The 20,590-nt window shown below is 37.1% G+C and overlaps 2 protein-coding genes across 9 annotated transcripts; both read right to left on the bottom strand.

Annotated features, from left to right (window-relative positions):
* Positions 1 to 1,898: 1,898 nt before the first annotated feature.
* On the bottom strand, positions 1,899 to 7,246 carry LOC103718833 (chloride channel protein CLC-b-like). Of its 4 annotated transcripts, XM_039130988.1 has the most exons (7): positions 6,286 to 7,246; positions 5,997 to 6,201; positions 5,695 to 5,895; positions 5,420 to 5,597; positions 4,092 to 4,624; positions 2,747 to 3,899; positions 1,899 to 2,464 (listed from the first exon to the last, which is right to left on the bottom strand). In XM_039130988.1, exons 2-7 carry the CDS (start codon positions 6,188 to 6,190, stop codon positions 2,354 to 2,356), a joined length of 2,370 nt encoding a protein of 789 aa, XP_038986916.1. In that variant the 5' UTR covers positions 6,191 to 6,201; positions 6,286 to 7,246; the 3' UTR covers positions 1,899 to 2,353. The 4 variants fall into 4 exon arrangements, with proteins under 4 accessions (XP_038986916.1, XP_038986918.1, XP_038986919.1 ...); XM_039130990.1 differs by having other exon boundaries at positions 1,899 to 2,226; positions 5,997 to 7,243; XM_039130991.1 differs by having other exon boundaries at positions 1,899 to 2,242; positions 5,420 to 5,628; positions 5,714 to 5,895; positions 5,997 to 7,242.
* Positions 7,247 to 10,785: 3,539 nt separating this feature from the next.
* LOC103718832 (F-box/kelch-repeat protein At1g67480-like) lies at positions 10,786 to 18,560 on the bottom strand. 5 transcript variants are annotated; one of them, XM_008807822.4, is made up of 5 exons: positions 18,411 to 18,559; positions 18,131 to 18,271; positions 15,803 to 15,852; positions 14,821 to 15,701; positions 10,786 to 11,624 (listed from the first exon to the last, which is right to left on the bottom strand). In XM_008807822.4, exons 4-5 carry the CDS (start codon positions 15,345 to 15,347, stop codon positions 10,997 to 10,999), a joined length of 1,155 nt encoding a protein of 384 aa, XP_008806044.2. In that variant the 5' UTR covers positions 15,348 to 15,701; positions 15,803 to 15,852; positions 18,131 to 18,271; positions 18,411 to 18,559; the 3' UTR covers positions 10,786 to 10,996. The 5 variants fall into 5 exon arrangements, with proteins under 5 accessions (XP_008806044.2, XP_038986914.1, XP_008806043.2 ...); XM_039130986.1 differs by having other exon boundaries at positions 14,821 to 15,710; positions 18,131 to 18,328; positions 18,411 to 18,558; XM_008807821.4 differs by having other exon boundaries at positions 18,131 to 18,328; positions 18,411 to 18,557.
* Between the last annotated feature and the right edge of the window lie 2,030 nt (positions 18,561 to 20,590).

Genomic DNA, 20,590 nt, shown 5'->3' with positions numbered 1-20,590 from the left:
AAATCATGAAGTTTGTTGGGTCCATGAGGAATTTATGGTAAGGAAGCAGTGCCATCTAACTCAGATCAATCTGATGAGAGTTGAATTCTAGGGGAATTCAATGTGATTGTAGTAAACAAAGATAAAAAGGACAGAGCGAAGTGGACAAAGGGTCCCAAAAATCCTGCTTTTTCTCTGCGGCCTCTTTGGCTTGGGCTTTCAGTGAGTGATCTCGGTTTCAAGGGGTTTTGAGCGGGGTTTGGATTCATTGCTCTGTTTTGGGTTTGGATTGGGTTACTGAAGGTGAGAGGAAGGATGGGCATGGGAAGTGGCTAATGAACTGACTTTGAATTAAGGCTGCAAATCGACCAAGTTGTTCATAAAACAGGTGAGGTTCGAGTGGAATGCGCCTGTTTTATTAGAAAATGAGCCAAGCTTAAACTCAACTTAAGAGCTAAACTCAAAGAGATAATCACATTGAATAAAAATGAAGAATGCATAAGAAAGAAGAACCTCTTCTTGGCAACGGGATAGTTTGCCGATGGTCAAAATCACAGGGGCATCGACCCACCTTCAAATGTATTTCACAAAAAGATCAACTTGTAATGAGTTTTGGGTGGTGCAACTCCAAATACTTGGACCTAAGTAATTACCGTGTGGATAAATCTTGCTCCTCATCTCTCGAAAAGGAAAAAAATTTCCATATATCAAGTGATTATATTTTGATGGACTCTCTCTTGGTTAGATTAGGAATAAGGAAGAAATTCTATCAACTTGCTTGACTTCAATCTCTTTAAAGAAAATTTAGAAAATAGAAAAATTAGTGAAAGTAGGGTCTAAATTCTCTTTTGTTTCATTAATGAGTCATAAAACTAAGTCATAAAGCTTTTATTTATATAATTAAGAATCGTGGAAATGTTCACCAAAAAAGAGGTTACATCTTTCCCAAAATTAATATATGACTAGTGAAAATGATCACCAAAAAAGTTAAAATCCTACAAGTAGTAGATCTTAACTTCTAAATCAACTTTATCTTTAGCCGCTTTGTTTCAGGGTAGCTCGTCACTCGGCATGCCGCACTTTATAAGATGGCTCCATATTGTAGAGCTCAAAAAGGTACCCTTTTTTTATATAAAAAAAAGTCACCTCAATGAGACAAGCTTATAGACCTTCCAATTTTTTTAGTAGCTTGGCAGACAATTCTGCTACTCGATGCGGCGGTTTTACTCATGGACCTTGTACAATCCTCTCTATTATGATCAAGATAGTCTATATCAATTATGGTGATCCTCCTACATCACTTGTTTTTGTACCCGATTAGTAATTACAGTGCATCCTCTAGCTACATGCTTTCTTTCCTCTACCTCTCTTGGCATCACATTCAGATAAATTATAATCTCATATAATGGAGGACCACTTGGAATAGAACATACAGTGCCGGCACTAAGAGCTTTTTTTTCATTTTTTTTTTCCATACAATATGTATACCTCATTAACTCATACTTTAATTTTTTTATATCTTTTTTTTAAAAAAAAATCACTAGTGTTATTTCAAATGATTCTTCTGCACTTCATGGTGATTCATGACTATTGGACTTATTATCATCAGCCAAACATTTAAGACTTCAACATAGGAGACTACCACCATGATCAGCGTACCATTTGTTCAAGGCAGTATAATTATTCAAGTCTTGCTCAAATGTCTGAGTGAGACGTCCCAACTTATTCTACCATTTGAATTCATGTTAGTTTTTACTGTCATCATATACTTTACATGCCCCTATTCCATCTTCTTATTGCATAGTGCATTCTGTGGATTCTTTCTATGCTAGTTCTCCTACGTATACATCATAACATGGATGTGCCACTGAACATGCAGCACCACTGAAATAGTCTATGAACTTGTCACACTGAGAAAAAGAACAGGAAAATGGAGATACTTTAGTAAGAAAAGCAGAACTACAAGTCTTGCACTCTATATGCAAACTGTTGTTTGGTATCTTCTTGATAACATAATATGAAGCTGAGGTTTTACAGGCTGTGGATTATATTTGACCATTCTCATGAGAAACAAAGAATGGCAGTAGTAGTAACAAAAATTTCTCAAAGTATAACGAATGATCATAATTCCCTGCAAACTGAATATTTTGACTAGGAATTGGTACTTTCACTTTTCTCCTTTTTCGGCCAAATGAGGGAAGGCACCCAAGATGTTGTGGGCTCTGAGATCCTGCCTGGTTAGAATGCCTACAACAGGCGATATCTACAGAATCAAAACCAAACAGCTAATTCAGTGGAAAAAAATTTCCACACTAGTTGTTGCTCACTTTTGCTTCTATATTTGAGTATATACAGCAAATGTAGTTTGTAAAGATCAGTGCTGAACTGCATCTTTCTTCTTGGAACAATATGCTATTTGTGAACTTGGGTGATCTGCTACGCTTTTTTGGTCTTGTACTTGGTACAGACACATATGGTCTGTGAACTAGCTTTTGGTACAACATGTATATTATCATAAATTAGTATGCATGAAATATAGATATTTGTGCATGAAGAAAATAATGTTAAACTATAGGGTGGATAATTATATCTTTTAAACAGTTGTCTGTCTTAATTTTTGTTAAAGGCTTTACATGGTTTGAGTTAAACTGTCCCATCAGCTTTTGAAATTTTTCTAGTCCTTTTTCAGTGTTGTGGCTTGTGTGGACTGAGCAAGAGTGCACCAAGCATATTAAGTCATGGAGAAAAAAGGAGGAATTGAACTCACCCCTGCTCCTTGGTACTTGGGAATAATCAGCAAATGCCTCAGAGCAACCTGTCGAAAAAGCACCACAGCCTTTGCAACTGACATGGTCTCCACCACTGTATATGGTGTTGTATTTGTGAAGGGGTGTAGATCAATGTACATATCCATCTCATCCTCCGTTAGCACCATCTCTTCTAATTTTGGCCCCTTCTTTCGTGCTAGATCCACTGATGTAAACTTTTCCCTCACTTCCCATTCTTCAGTTCTCCTCCTCTCTTTCAGGAACCACTTCTTCCTCAGCACTGCAATGAGGTGCGACCTCAGGACCAGACCATGCAATTCCACTGCTCCTTCAGGCATCCCTATGGGTGATGCCACTCCTTGATCAACAACAGGGAAGCCATTGTGTTTGGTGGATTTCAATACCTCGACAACGTGAGACACCTTCTCGATGCCTCGAAGGTTTACAACACTGGGCTTAGCTGCTGCAAGCTCTCCTACAGTAAGATTCCTCATCCATGGTTCTGGATTTGCTTCCAAGAATGGCAGTCCCTTGAGCTCAAGTATGATCTCATATATGCTTGGGTTAAAAGCATCACCAACGGTCTTGGCGATTAGCAATACAAACATCATTATGGGTAGGAGGTGAAGGTTGTTTGTGAGCTCTAGGAAGATGACACAGAGGGACACAGTCATTCTCATTGAGCCGGACATAAGAGCTGCGGCGCCCAACACTGCGTAGAGACCCTGATCAATGTAGGTATAAGATCCCATCACTAGGCCAAGCAGGCGGCCGTAAGCAGAGCCCATGAGGATGATGGGGAGGAAGAGACCCGAGGGGACGGCGATGCCAAAGGTGAAGAGGCCCAGAATACAGTAGAGAGCAAAGAAGATGAGCAGAGAGATGGGGCGGAACTCGGTCGGGGTGCTCGTGGAGAATATGTTGCGCACTGCATCATCATTGGTGGCATGGAGGAGGCTTGCCAAGTCATTGTAGTAGCCATTCGGGCAGTTGAATTGCTTGAAGTTCCCGCTTTGCCCGACGGTCGGGCAGGCGACATCCAGGGTGGGATCGCATGGTGTGCATGGCGCGACAAATGGAAGAAGGTATAGGCAGATGGAAGTGAAGAGAGAAACTCCTAGGCTGAGCAGCAGCTTGGCCATTCGGCCTTTTCTGTAATTCAAGAGCAAGTGCAATAGAATCAGCAATAACAGGAACTACTCATCTTGAAAACATGGCAAGAGAATGCTCTGGGCAAGCTTCGTATTATGGAAGATTGTGGCATTAAGGTTTCAAAGTAAATGCTCTATACATATGATTACTGAGCAATAGAAATGGTTGATCAGAAGACTGAGGTTGCCTTACTCATTAATTAGGCTATAGAACCTAAGAATCTTGTGCAAAAAATGGTTGTACAGACTTCCGAGGACTCCTCCGATTATGCCGATAAGTGCGACAGGAAGAAAATCATTTGCATGATAAGTCACAGAAACTGAGCTGACATCAAAGAGAATTAGTCCTCCTTTTCCAAACAAGCCACATTTTCCAGAGTTGCAATACTCCATGAATCCCCTCAGCACCACAACAACGATGGCGGTGCTGAAAAATGTTCTCCATAAAAGAGCACTCCTCCACCAGGATGCAATCTCTTCAAGAGCGAAGAGAACACCCCCGATGGGTGCTCTGAAGGCAGCGCAGACACCGGAAGATGCACCACATGTGATGAGGTCCCTGCGGTCCCTGTCATTCTGGAAGTATTGAAGCCATCTCCACTTGAGGAAGTAGTTGTCTGATCCACCTTGGCCTAGCAACGATGCGAGGCAGGCTCCGATGTGCACCAGTGGCCCTTCTTTTCCAAGATCTAGCCCTGCAGATACAGCTCCAATGCTTCCAATGATCTGTAGAAGCAGAAAGTAGGAAAAGGAATCACAAAAATCAGAAATGATGTTTCTGAATGGGTTGAAGTTTTCACTACATTGTTTGAGCTTAAGATGCATATGGAGCCAAGCCTCAGAGGCTTGTAAACTGGGAGCTCGACTGCTCCAGTGCATACCTAAATTAAGACATCAATTATATCAACTGAATCAAATTAGATAGATTAGTCCATGAAATATTACTGTTGTTTAGATATTTTCATAGGAAGCAGGTCTTGCATATCTATCCTGATGGAATGATTTATTTGGAAAGATGATTCTTTGAACAAATTCTTTGTCTAAAGCAAATCTCTTGGTGAGTTGATCTCAAAAATTATGATTTGATTGCAGAAATTCTTCATTGATTAAATGCATTTAGCTAGATGGATTTAATGATCTCAATTCTGTATCAGAAATCAAATGGTGCCATTCTGCTAGTTTCTAACTCTGCAACTTCTGTTTTCAGGAAAAAAGAAAGCGTGACGATGATTGATAGTCTATTTTCACCTAAATGAGGGATATCAATGGAAAGAAACATGTGAATTTTGATGAAATGATTCACTTAGGAAAATGGTTCTATGAATAAATTTTGTGAACAAATTCTCTTGGTGAGTTCATCTCTCTCTCTCTCTCTCTCTCTCTCTGGAGAAAAGCTGTGTGCTTATCTGATTTGTTTATCAGTAACCAAAATGATATTATCATATTGCTTTAAAAAAAAAACTCAAACTCATCTTATCATGTAAATCACAACACAGGAAGGTGATTCATAATTCACCTCACCTTGACGATCAACGTGGATGCACCAAACATATTGGGAGTATCAACTCCATTGAGATAAGCTTTGATCTCCGGTATTCCTGGCCCTGCTGCAGTCGGAGCAAACACCACACAAAGAGTCGCAGAAACTATGGTTAGAGCAAAATTTGCCCCTGTGAAGTAGGCAAACCCAGTTAAATACCTGCACCACCACCCAAAGAGACCTTTCCAATCTCAGGTTTACAAATTCTAGATCAACAACTGCTTACAGTTCAGTTCTTGAGCAATCTAAAACTCAACTTTTTTCATTCACAAGACGCCCCACAAGTAGCATCTTGAAGCCAGCAATGTTTTCGATAGCCAGGTTGATGAGGGAAGCAATGACACCAGTCAGGAGCCCGACGAGAAACACCAAAGTCCATTTCAAGAAGACGTACTGCAGTACCTGAACACTGGATCTGCTCCTCCAGTCATGCTTAAATAGATCATTCTCATTGATCCTGCACCGAAGAGCAAACCATAACAAAGTAGGAAAAGGTACTCAATTGGATCTTTCATTGTTAGACAGGAAAGAGTTCAAAGGTTGATGGTAAGGACATACTCATAGTCCAAGCTCTCTATATGGGAGACCTTTGCTCCAACCATGGCTAGATGATTGGTGGTGAGTGTTGGGGTTCTCCCGAGCAGTCGCTGATGCAGAGAGTTGCTTTCTGGATCTTGTTCATCTTCTTCATCTACTTCCAAATCAGCTACTGCTGTTGTTGGCTCTGGGATTAGTTTTGAGGTCTCTTCCATTAGCTCTGTGCCTGCTTCCAATGATATAGGGTCAGTATTCTCAGGTTCCTCTGGTATCCAAGTCTGAAACTGGGAAAATTGGAAAGGAAACTGACTCTGAGAGTTCACCAGTTTAAAAGATGTTTTAAACTGGTCTCCTCTTCTTCTTTTTTTTTTGCCACTTTCTATGAGTTTTTGCCAAGAGATAATGAGATGCAGATGTACATTGAAGGCACCGATATTTATCCCTGCTCTGTCACTACATAGAAACAGGGCAAGAAAGGATCTTCCAGTGACTTGGGGGAATATATTAATGAGCAACTTTCCCCATTTTGATGCCTTAATAGACTGATGCTGCTATAGTTTGATTGTAAATGTGTAGCTGGTAGGGTTTTAGGTGTACAATGGTAACAGACGTGTCTTTCGTGCAGGAATTTAATATTTCTTGGCATAGATTGGTGAGGAGCTCCACCACTGTTTAGACTTTGAATGAAAGGATGGTTTTGATTTCTTGTCTACATCAAAGTCTCCAATTTTGGTACTAAACTCCATAACAATACCATGACGATACAATATCGGTATGCCCAATATAAAGGTTGATTTTATATACCGAGATGCTCCTCAGACTAAGTGTTGGTTCGATATCAGTATAGTATGATATGTCTGTTACGAGATGGTATAGCGAACTTTTTCTGCATGAATTATAGGTTTTAACCCTTATATTTCTTGCTCGCAGACCTCTTACATTTTAATGGGCCCTTGATAAGTAGGAGGGGCGGTAGCTCACGCGGGGTGGAGACAATGAAATTCGGAAGCGTGTACATACAGCATTCCTGGATTTCAGTTCAAGATAACAAGATTAATCAAACTTTCAGATGAGCATGAGGCAAATAAAAAAAAAGGGAAACCTTGAATAATATATAGAAAGGATACTGAAGTTGTTTGTCTCATTGCAAAAGGTAAGTTGTAGCTATTGTCTGGCCCTCCTCTAGTCCTTTAGGGGGCATTTGGACTCTGGATTACCATGAGTTATGAAGAGGATCATGCTGGGGTAGTTGAATCATTTAAAAAAGGTTTAAGGCTCAGATAATGATACTAGTATATGGTTTGAACAAAGTGCTTGCATCTCATTCATAATACTATATGTGAAATATCTTTTGTTAAAATAAAATATGATGGTGACACGTCACTGACACCTAGAATTTTAGAGGGATAACTAGTTCTATTATCATATCCTTCTCTTCCTGAAAAAAATATTGTCAATTCTTTCCTAGCTCAAGAAATAATGCCCACCATGTTATTTGGACATGGCAGAATAGACATCCCACACCCTCTAATGGTATCGAAAACCTAGCAATTAGCTTCTGACTAATATCCAAGTCTTCACAATATTTCTACCGAAGACGAAATCTAAACTCATTGTGTCAATGACAACCTTTTATTGCTTAATAACTTTAGAACACAATCCTCTCATTTACATAATAGATGTAAGTAGCCTTGCTTAACAGGAAAGGAAATGATTTTGCATCACAGAGATCTCTGACCCAGAATGTCACACAGCAGATTTGGAACTTCTCAATTGTTCTAAATCTGACAAAAGGTGCCTGTTCACAAAGAAAAAAAAATTTATGACAGGATATTCTGATCAATTCATTAAGTTGCTGAGATTTATCCGATCTCGAATAGTTAGGATAAGACTGAAAAATTATGATCATGGTCCAGGACCACTTTTGGCACAGGCTGCCCCACTTGCAACCCTAAAAGAAGCCGGTCCAACTTGCATGCATCCTTGTGGGTTTAGATCTAGGTGAAAAATTTTCTCAAGCACGTTAATACCTGATGGAGACGACGACAAATGTCATCATCCCATGAATTATCTAAGCAAGATGGATGGATAAGAAGAACCGGCCGTTCGAGGTTCCAAGAGCCACTTTATCCAACTCACATGTCCTTTTTTTTATCAGCTTAATTTATGCATATATGTATGATAGAGCAGAAGACAATTGGCTGGAATTATTGCATCTGGCCAGCAAAACAGTCCAATGTAAACAAGCAACAACATGGGTGTTTGTTCTGAGGCTACCATTCAGAATTCCAAGGGTCAGCAGCATGAATAACAATTTTCCCAAGATAAGTGAGTTGAGGAAGTCATGTGGTTAACACTTGGATCACCTCTTTTCCTTACATGGGACAAGCTTTGGTGGCCTCAACTCTTCTTTTATACATGAAAAGACCGTCGTATTTCATTAGCTACCTGGTGGGTATTTGCATTGAATTTTCATGCACTCATATTTTTAATCTTGTCCACAAGCAATTGAAGGAAGCCATTGCCCCTAGGTTAAATAGATCTAAACACTTCCTTTACAAATATGTTTTTCTTTAAAAAAAAGAGACTAACTATGGCATGTGTGGTCCCCATTAATTCTTTGATGTGTGGCCTACCCACATTATTAGGGGGAATGATGTTGTTCATTTCATGGTGGTATGTAATTGGATGTCAATTTTTTGCGTGTTGGTATAGCTATAGCATGATTTTGTTGCTTTTGGATCTATATTTCAATACTTGTCCATCTAAATCAAGCATTCACTAATCTAATAAGGATTGTTTTACGAAGATTTTTATTCGGTTAAAATCTGAAAAATGTGTGTATACGAATACACGGGTTCGAGAAGTTAAGCTGTCGAAATCCATCTTTCTGTAATTACAAGGAAGAAATTAAAGCAAAAGAAGCAGAATATATATTTGCTGCAGTTGAATTTATCAAGAAAAAAAAATAAAGTTTTGGCTGCAGGTCATCTGTTTTGGAGGCAAAGGCATGTCTAACAATATTGTACAAGAACGTTGGACATATTGTACAAAATGTGTGGATTCACAAGGAGAGTTAGGTGCTTCCAAAAATGAAGATGCAGTCACCTTGAGAGTTCCCTGAAAAATTGGTGATATTTTGCTGTTAATCATCAAGAGTTGGACTACTCACCGATGCTTTAGCGATAATAATCGAAAATCAAGTATCAAGATGGCAAGTGTATTTGGCGAGATCGAGTAATATTAATTATGTTTTGAGTGATGTGAATACTCTTGTATGAAAAAATAGTCAGTTATTGTATCTAGCCAGATTATTGTAGATTATTGCAATCCAATGGGCCTTCTGAACCAAAAAAGAAAAATTAGAGGAAATCATCTACTTTTGACTTCAGTTATTTGAGTAGAGCCTGCAACTGTTAAAAAATTGGGCTAGAATAGAGTGGAAAGGAAGACAATGGAAGATGACAATATTATAAAGAATACATTTAGTCAGAGAAAGCATAGTAACAAAAGTGCTTCATTTAAGATAGTGATTTCACTACTATATATACAGAGAGATTTGTGAAAATCCTATCTCCATTATATAACGCCTAACATTTTCAAGATTTCTAAGGGTTGCACTCCCCAAAAATTTTGGGTTTAAATGAGAAAAAACCAGAATAACCTGAACATAGGAATACGTTTCGTTGTCTGTTGTGTGAAATAGAATTTTCTATATGCTCTACTCTCTTTATGCACCTGAGTTTTTGAAAACAGAGGGATGCAAAATGTGATTTTTCAATATTGAATAGTCATAAGAAACAACTGTTCACTAGAATAATTTAAACTAGAAAATTTGAATTTTTAAAAGGAGTGGACATGAATAAATTTAGTCTCATTAATACCTTCCATATTTATACTAAAAATTAATAAATCATCTACATAAAGAGCAGGCAAGACTTTATAAATTTCAGTAACTATATGTAATATACAACTCTCGATTTTGTTGCTTTGAAACCAAAATTTTTATTTCTTATTTGTGAGATCTGTGCTTGCATAATTCTAGCTAGATTATTTTTATAGTTAAAAGAGAATACAATTTTTCAAAATATATATAGCAATGAAAATATTCATGAAAAAAATAAAATTCTATATGAGATAGATTTTGATTTCTACATCGATTTTCCACTTCGTTTAATATTTTTCATATTCGAAGATATACCCCATCAAATTATTTTCTGAAAAAGAATATTTTTTTTGCTTGACCGAACAATCTAATCATGCATCACAAGAGTAGATGGATAGAATTTATGATATCCAAGATTTATATCATAAAAAGTTTATATATATTATTTAAATATATAAATTATATAAGGTATTCTTTTAAAAAGTCCCAGCATGAGTCAAGCTCATGGGATTTGAAAGAAAACTAGAGATAACCTCAGATAGGAATGCTTGGTGACCAAAAATTCATGTAGCCTACTCTGCATGGTTGGGACACTGGCTTGATGGTTATAATTTCAATACTAAAACTAGAATATTTTGATTTCAAGTTTAATTGAATGTGACATCCAATTATTATTTATGCTTCAAGAACTTTGATCTAGAATTGTAATTTAGCATGGCACAGTGAAGAGCCATGAGACTAGTGCTCCGGCCCTCAAAGTAAAGCATCCACTCGGCTGTTCCAGTTCCCCTGTCAGCATATATTGCCTAGGCTCCTTTTCAATAATATTGTATCTGGTGCAAATGTCGTTTCCAACTTATATTACACTAATGCAACCACTCATCCAATAATGACAGTAAGCAATACAAAGCTTAAGAGAGCCAATATAGAAAAATAATTGCAGCCATTATATGATCAAATCAAGAGAATCATAACTTAAATGGAGTTGAAACCACATCAGCAGTTCACACATCACTACAGGAAGGTAAATGAGTCTAGTCTAAATTGCAACCTCAATAGAAAAAGCAATCTAACATCACCTTTAGCAGCAGCACACTAAAAAACAACAGCTAATCCATTGAACCTTCAAAAGACTTCAAGCCTTGATTGTCACGCTGCACAAACACAAACCAGAAGGCTTGAGTGAAGATGTTTGCCATTCTGATCCCACTGGAGCATTTGGATCATACAGCAGTGTCTGGTACCCAGGCTCTTCCTCCAGCGAAAAAAGCAACAGTTTGCCATCAAGTATCCCGAAGCGAAACCCTATGGCCGAACTACCAGTAAGTGGCACTGGGACCTTCTGCCATGAGCTGTCGACCGGATTAAATATCGCCAGCTTCCGCTGGTTTTTCCACTCCATACAGAATAGTTTCTTGCCAAGCACAGCATGTGAGGTGACCATCACGCACCCATTCTTCATCTCACACCAAGAGTGTTGTTCAGGGTTGTACACATCGACAAACCTCGAATTGCCTATTGTGAAGCTTGACCGTCCACCCATGACATAGAGCTTGCCTTCAAAGCCGCAGGCGAAGCAGCCCCACCTTGGGCGGCGAAGGCTTTCAATTAGGGTCCACTTGTTTTTGTCAGGGTCATAAACTTCAGCACTTGATAAGCTCTCGCCATCAGAGCCATAGCCACCTACAGCATATATTGCACCATTGACCTCAGCACAGCCAAAGTCATAGCGGGCAACATTCATCTTGGCTAGCATGCTCCATCTGCCATCAAAGAGTATTATTATTTATATTGCATAAATCTCAAGTTGAAAGAAAAGCATCATTTTCAAAAGTACCAGGGTAAAAGGAAAGCGAGGTAAATACCAACAGCCTAGAGACTGAGGTGCAAGGCCTGAGCTTAAAGCTCAGTGCAACGTAGGAACTGAGATTCACCAAATAGTTAATGACAAGTTTGAAATATAGGTAATACCAATTATTCTGAGGGCATACAATCACGTGCAAGTGCATCAATTATTATTTATTTGGCTTGTTATAAGCATTCCATTACAGATTTTTAAAAACAAGGTGCTGCCTCATAAAACCAGTGACCAAAAGGTGATTAAAAGATGGAACCACCTGTTTCTTAACTAGATAAATACCCTCCGTACATCTACAGAAAAAAAAAAAAGAAATACCATGCATCACCATACCAACTCAACCTCAAATCCTAACAGTCCCACATCAAATAACACACTCGCCCTCATGACGAACAGTCAGGGTGTGATAAACAGCAACACCATAGTGGTGGGATGGCCTGTTGATTATGAAGTAATCCTCAAAGATCATTGCATTCAGTTCAATAAAAAATAGAACAATAGATCGTGGTAACAAATCATATCTGATATTTGTTATTTACACTAAAGAAATCATATGAAATGACGATTATGCAACCATGATGGTTTTTTACTTTCAACATACTGGAGTGAGAAGTTTCACCAATTGATGGTCTGATGGATGCCAAGCTACTCCTCGAGTACTGGAAGGAGAAACAAATTTCTCATATCTACAGGTAGGCAACTGAAACATCAAATGGGAACCGAAGTGAGGCACCAGCTCGCAGCATCATCTGCTGCAACTGGAGAAGTGTCTAACAATCTAATCTAGATTGTTGTGGAGGATATGTCTGCAGGCTGACATACCAGGGGATTGTTAATTCTACTCCAGTTTTGGTGCCAATGAAAGAAAGATAATAGTTTTAATATTACAAAGGTAAAGGAGGAATGGAGCTTCATGTTTACTACCTTTTGATTGTTATATCAGGAGGGTCCATTTATGCATTTAGAACTAAGTACATAAATAACAGGCTAAGCTGTTTTGACTAAAACTCACTAGTATTGGATACATGATGCTTTGATGTAAGTTTATCCACAAAGAAAAGGAGTGCACTAATCAACTTACTTTCAAGCTAACAGTCTATTCTATAACATCTAAGATCCAATTTTACAAAAAAAATTGACATGAACTCTTTTACAACCAGAAGATATGATTCACCCTTTAGAACATCGGATTCATTGACCCTGGTCGTTAGATAACAGAACAGGCGTTTCTTTTTTCCTTTAGTTGGAATGAGGAAACATTGCCAAGTACCATTTCATATCTGAATCTTACATGGGTGTGAATGAGTTTCATGTTCAGTTCAGAAAGGCAATCCCAATAAGTTGGCATCCTAAAGTTTCGCCCTCCAAAAAAACCTCCTTGTTTTCTTTCTTTTAAAGAAAAGGTAGACATTTTCCATGGCCTACGCATTTTTTGATAAGATTCATCTTTTTGCAACAATTAAGTTTGGATAAAATTTCTTTTGAATCTACAAAAGTTTTACCAAAGTGAAAAAAAGAAACCACTTAACTAATTAGCTACCGACGCACCTTTCGACAATACCAGCAGATGCAAGTCATAACTCAGCAGGAAGCTCAAAAAGGAAAAGAAGGCCAATTACACAAGTTCAAGCCAGCATTAGATGAATGTTGATACCAATGTCTGGTTCAGGGAGCCATATTGGTCGGTGACCGATGTTGTATGGTACCAGTTCGTACCATATCGATATATGATACGCTATGATATACTGGTTTAGTATTAGTACACCTTTTTTTTATCTTTTTAACATTTTCTTTTTCCAATTGCTTTGTTTTAAGGGATTATTTTAATGCTATTTTGATGTTTTGAGGAATTATTTTAATAATTATGGTTGTTCAATTTATGATTTCAATGCTATCTTAATCTTTTTTTTTTATGTCATATTAGTCATAATCAAGGTCCGCCGTACCGGTACCGGTCGGCGTACCGGTGGCCGGCCGGACCGGTACGGTACCGGTCCGGTCCGGTCCGGTACGGTACCGGTCCGGTCCGGTACGTACCGGCCGGTACCGGTACGGTACGCGGTGGTTTCAAAAACCACAGCGCGCGGTGCTGTGGTTCTAAAAAAAAAAAAAATCGTACCGGTGCGAACCGGCCGGTTCGCACCGGTACGAGGCCGGTACCGGCCGGTACGGGCACCGAACCGGCCGGTACGGGCTCCGAACCGGCCGGTACGGATAAAAAACCGGGAATACCCGTTTTTTTGCCGTTCCGGTACCGGACCAGTACGTACCGGCCCGTACCGGCCGGTACGGCATTCCATGGTCACAATAGACCGTATAATCAATTAATGTATGCAATTATAATATAATTGATATAGAGAATGCATGAGTACATATAATTGAAAATATGTATATCAAATCAATTTGAAGCATATAATACATATCAACATCTAGTTCCTTTTCTCCTTGAAAAAAAAATAAAGAAGAGGAGGCAAAGAAGGAACGGAAAGCCTTCTTTACCTCTCGCTCCAATTATTGAGGCAGTATGGGCCTCCAACGGAGCACAATTGGGTGTTCTGCTCAGTTTAGGCTAGTTCAGGCTGGTTCGTTTCCGATACTCACCCGAATAGCCACCCCATCCTAGTAACTAACTGGTTCAAGTCGGTCTATCCCAAACTATGCAATTCGGGATGGTTCGGCCATCCTTGGTTGAGAGAGGTTTTTGGCCCCCCTATATGAAAATAATAACAACGATATGTACTATTGACAACAACATACATTACAAATATTAAAATTTATAAGCGATAGAAACCATATTGTCAATCTATTGGAACAAGACCAACCTTCAACAACTACAAATACACTTAAGAAAATTTGACAAAATATCCCTCATTTCAAAGGGCTAATATGAAAGCATCTTGCTTATGTAACAATAATCCCATGCCACAAAAAGGAAGTTAGCAGATGCTATACCTGAAAGTACCTTCACTTACAGATCACTAATTCAACACCACTCCTAGCCAATTATTGAGAATAAAAGGCCTTAAAGAAAGCAAAAAGAGAGAGAGAGAGAGAGAGAGAGACAGAGAGAGAGAGAACGAAAAGAGCAACATGCTACATACCTGTTAAGCCGAGAATCATATTGATAGACATCATCTGAAACACGCCCTGTTCCAGCATCAACTGAATATCCAGCTATTACAAAAAGCTTGCCACCAAGAACCACAACTCCAAAACCAGCTTTTACAGGACCAGGCATTGGTGGCAACAGCTGGTGTTTTTCCCCAAGGCAGCCTAAGACCTCCCAATGACTCCCTTTTCCTTCTGCATCACCAGTTAAGATATAGAGCCACTCCTCAAGCTTGCCAGCCTCTTTCCTTACAGTGGTGAACTCCTTGCTTTGGATAAATGACATCCATCTCTTGCAGACAGCACCCATGACAGGGAAGTAACAACGGGGAACAAGTGCAAGGCAATACTTTGCCACATCGTCAGGTAATCCAGGTAATAAAGGGCAATACCTATCTTGTGGTGCTTGTATGGTAAGCCTAGAGGAAACTTTCAAATGGGTTGCAAAATTATTTTGCATTGTAGTGCTGAGATACATTTCTGACTCAGCAAACAATTTACTGACACCAAGTTCAGGCATTGCTTAACTTCACTATTAAAATAATTTTCAATATATGCACAAATCCCTTATTGTCCCAACCAAATGTTCCTCTTCGACTACTGGAAATGAAGTTTTGGGTGTATTATAAATGACAGTAATTGAACAGTGATTCATGATATCCATCACTTATAGGGATTTTAAGAGACAAGGGCCTGAAGGATGACAACGCTCGGGGTGCGAATGTTAATGATGTTTTGGAAATTGCCCACACTGTTTGAAATGCCATTCCAGATTGGCTGCTCTTAGAATGGATTCTCCCAATTGATCTGCAGAAACTGAGCTCTTGATCGTTGTTGTTGAACTTGTTCTCTTCCCAAAACATGACACCAATATCTATATAGTCTCAAGAGAATCGAAAGAAAAAGAGTCAACAACTCCCACAATATCTATGAAAATAAAATATGCGCACATGGAGAGAGAGAGAGAGAACATACCAAAGGCCATAGAACTCTGAGTATGCTTAGCCCCCTATAACCTCCATTTTCTGAAAATAACAAGGATGAAAAAAAAAAGCAGATTATCAACATCAAAGCTCAGTTGCATACATTTGTTGTCGGATTTTTTAGTTTCTTGAAGATTTTAAGTTGTTTGGGAAATTTTAGACTACAAATAGTCATGACGGTGTTGCATTTAATCAACACCAACCTGGCATGACACGCTTAAATTTCCTTTGGTCAATTAATTTCAGAAATTTGTACCTCCAAACATCTGATTACCAAATGATGCATTCCAGGTAACACAAATTAGTCCTTTTCTTTGTTGAAAGAAAAGGACTTCATCAGATGAAGGGAAAAGTGACTATCATGCAAACATTAAAATATGATCTTTCCGAAACCAACAAGTAACACTGGCAGTCCGCTTGATGTGTATTTGGTTCAAACTCTATGCTTGGATATTTTTGAACAAGAAAGAGGCATTCAAATAAGCCAGAAGATAAGATTCCTTCTTGGAGTTTGGACCAAGGAAACCAACCTGAAGACTAGAAGTCTAGAAGAGATATGGATGTCCTTATCAAGGAGTAAGATATCACAAGGCTCAAACTCTAACTCTTGCACCCTCCCATCAACCATGCATGAGCCTGGTTTTTGCTTGGGGATACTTCCTTGGGTGTTCTTTTCATTATGTCAATAAAATGTCTATCATTCTCTTGCCCCAAGCTAAAAATAAACTAAAGAAAAAAGGGAAACCATTGTGTAACACAAGTATATCAACAGCTTTCTACCATTCTGGAACTAAAGAGTCTCAAATAACTAACATTAACACCAGAGAGTTCCTGCAATGGACACTTCAAGAGATACTACAAGTCTTATCAACATGATTTATGGAAAGCTGAGTTTTTTTTTCAGGCAGTTCCAATGGTAGCCATCTTTATAACTATGACTGATGCCATATCAAACCCACATACTTCATAGATAGTCTCCCTTATCGCCATCAATGGGCAAACTCTACAAAAGAGAAAAGGAGACTCACAACTTCTATATGGATCATTTTCCTTCTCTATGACATAGTAGGTAGATATAAGATATCTAGATGGATATGCATACATTTTATTTTTTACCATCGAAATGCCCACAATAGAACAAATAATACTGCTTTACCGAAAATTGGTTTCTTGCAAATTTTTAAAACCAATCCTGCATTGGCAATTTAGATCAGACAACTGAAACAAAATTTACAGATCTAATTCCAATAAAAATATATCATTATAACTGCAATTTCATGATTCAATCTAATGATGGAAAAATACAGATATATATTTGACCAAGAGATACAGGTGTTCTATGGCTTGTTAATGGTTTGGACTTAAATAAACTAGAGGTCGATGTAATGGTTTTATCAAACTTCAACAATTATCATTCAGAAAATTATAATGTGAAATAGAGTGAAATGTAGATAATTCCCTGGAACATATAATAGAGAGAAATATGATTTGATGTATGACACTGAACACCAAATTACAGAACGGTGATTAGCAAAAAACAAACAGGCTGGAACTCCTTAGAATGAAGAAAATAAAAAGGAAAAACAACATAAAGAAACTCAATAAACATTGCGATACTTACAGATCCAGGTATATACCCACAAAAGGATAAAACGAAATAATCCAACTTCAAAAGAAGGCTAAAAATAAGTTATAAGGGTGAAATTAGGTCTAATATTGGAAGCATTTCAAATTAGTCCAGCATTAGAAAACTATAATCCATTATCTATTCATTCAGATTGAAACAAAGCTGAAAATCTCCACACAAGATATCCAGTCATTCCCTAATAGTCGCATGTAGACAAAGTATAATTTCATACAAACCTACTTAAAGAATCCAGCATTGCATGAATATAAAGTTGTCTGCAAATATTTTAGGAAGCTCATAGATTCTTTTATTAAAAAAACAGCTTCACAGGAAAATGATTTAAGAAATAAAAATAAAGAAAAGCATGTATTCTTTTCTTTTCCAATTGTATTCTCCAGGGCAAGGCGGAAAGGAAGAAGGAAAGGAAAACAGAAGATCTTGGAATCTCATAGCCGCTAAGAGGACAATAAAAATCTCCGCTTTCCTTCCTGATGTCGAACTAAGAAATCAAACATAGCAGCAAAATAACTAAAACCAAAACAAAAGAGAAAAAGACAAAGAAACTTCATTCAAAGCATATCTCGATCTTCTCAACTGGTGTGAGCAATAAGGATAAAATTGAAACGTAATCCAATTACCGGAAGAAAAACAAGCAGATTTATTCAATTAATTCAAAAAAATTGCAACAAGTACCTTAAAAATAAAAAACCTTCAAAGAATCGGATAGAACTCCGCCGCAAGCCGCCGAACTGGAGATCTCCGGTGAAAAACCAACTACAGACACCAAAATAATAGAATTTTTCGGCTTGAAAAATGGATTTTGTTCGTAAATTCCTAGCAAAAGCGGAAATTTAATATAAGAGTCTGCTTGGAAGATTAGAGGGCTCCGATCTGCGAGAAAACAGATAGATTTTCACAAAATCTTGAAGAAATTGACACAGAAAAATAGGGATAAGGAGATGATGAAGAATACCTAAAAATAGTATTTTTATCCGGCCAGCGTCAGAAGGAGAGGTTAATGACTACATAAAAGGGAAAGAGATATTGAAGAGGATGGAGGTAGGGACGGAGCGGAGAATACAGAGAGGGGAGTGAGAGAAGGGATAAATTTCCTAAAAATAGAAGGAAGGGATAGAAACAGCCGCCAAAGTAGCCGCCACGACGACCATACAAAAACACAATTTTTTTGTTATTATGTCTTCTATCCAAGAACAAGGGGAAAATATTATCTTGTCTTTCTAATATTAGGTTATGCTGAAAACACTGCCATGCAAAATTTTCCACTGGCAGATTTATAAAGTTTATAATGATAATGATGCCCGCACAGGAAGATAATAAAAATATAAATAATTTATATGGAATATAATAATAAATATTTTTTCAAAAATAGAATGAGAAAAAAAAATTATAAGCTAAATATATTTATTAATTAATGATTATTTTTGTTCAAAAGTATCAATAATAAAAACATCAATAATTATAAAAAATAAAATTATTTGATAAAATAATTAAATATTTGTAGTAGAATAAATAAATATTTATTTATGTTATATATCTTATTTTTCGATTACTATGACTCACATCTGAAATATAGAAAAAAATAACGACAAAATTATTTTTGGCCTCATGATCACCATGTTACATTAAATGCAAGAAGTTTTGATTTTTTTTTTGGGCATCTTGGCACCACGTCAAATATAGAAAAAAATAGAGACGAGCTTTTAAATACTTTCTAAAATAACTTTACATAGATAAGATATTTTTTCTTGAAAATTTTCTATTTGAATTCGACTTCCTAAAATAATTAATAACTTTTTTAAAAAATCTCTAAATTTGATTATTTTTAAAAATAATTAAAAAGAGTCCTGCACAAATTTAAAATTTATTTTGAATTTTATTTTTCTCTACACGCATGGAGAGGAATATTCTTAAACAAAAATATTTTTCCTCCATAGGTGGAGAAAAAAATATTTAAAAAATAAATTTTTGCAATTAACATCTTCTTAAAATAATTTAGACTTTCTAAAATAACTCTAAATTTTTAAAAATAATCTTTGTATGTGTGGACTCTAAATGGTCAACATTTTTTTCTAAAAATATTAAGAAAAGTCCTACGCAAAAATTCTTCTTCTACATATGTGGAATTAGTTAACTATTTATCAAAATAACTCTTTTTTTTTTCTGTACATGGGTGCTAAACAACCAATACTTTTTTCCTAAGATAATTAAAAAGGGTCTTACTCAAATTCTAACTTATTTTGAATTTTTTTATTTTTCTTCTGCATGTATTGAATTAGTTAACAGCTTTATAAAATAATTCTAAACTTGTTTTTTTTGCATGAACTTTAAATGGTCAATAATTTTTTAAAAAAATAGTTAAGAAGTGGAGGATAATATTTCTAACAAGAAATTTATTTTAATTAGCTTCAACCTGACTTTCTAAAATTTAATTAACAACTTTCTAATAGAATTATAAATTAATTTTTTTAAAAATAATTAAGAAGGATCCCACTCAAAATCAAAATTTATTTTGTCATACCAATATTTTCCTTCACGTATCCAATAGTGCCTTCGAAAATTGGAATCAGATAGCTTATTCTTCGGAACATTCTTCCAAAAAAAATTTGACTCTCCTCAAAATGACAGAAATAGAGGACATAATTACTTCTTTCGCCTAAACCTAAAAAAAAACTTGAACTCGAAAATAAGGTCCAAGTGATATGGTCCGAATTTGATGCCCATCAAAATTGTAATTGCCAGCTCGGCCAACACGTGGTGGCGTGATCTTAGAGTAGCAGATAAAGAAGAGTGTGACAACTCGTTTGAAGATTCTATAGACAAATCATAATAGACCCTTGCCCTCCCGTCTATATAAATTAGGTTAGGAAATTCTAGATGTATAATCTTTCACTCACTCATAGCCCGTAGTTCATATTTTTTGGCTCTCATTTTTTTTTAATTTTGTTTCATCAAAATTTTGTCAAACTCAAGCATCGAAAGATTCTTGCTAAATAAGCTCCGGCAACCCTAACTATTTTTCTGTTTGTAGGTTGCATTGCACACCAAGCAGAATTATCCGCGCCGACCAACCATCACCAGCGTCAAACTCCACCTACCCCGCGAGATTAGGTGTTGGGCGGCAACGAGAGCCAT

The sequence above is a fragment of the Phoenix dactylifera genome, chromosome 10 (genome assembly GCF_009389715.1).
Source record: "Phoenix dactylifera cultivar Barhee BC4 chromosome 10, palm_55x_up_171113_PBpolish2nd_filt_p, whole genome shotgun sequence".
Classification (NCBI taxonomy): Eukaryota; Viridiplantae; Streptophyta; class Magnoliopsida; order Arecales; family Arecaceae; genus Phoenix; species Phoenix dactylifera.
Note: the sequence above shows the minus strand (reverse complement) of the source record. Positions and strands in the feature narration are given on the sequence as shown.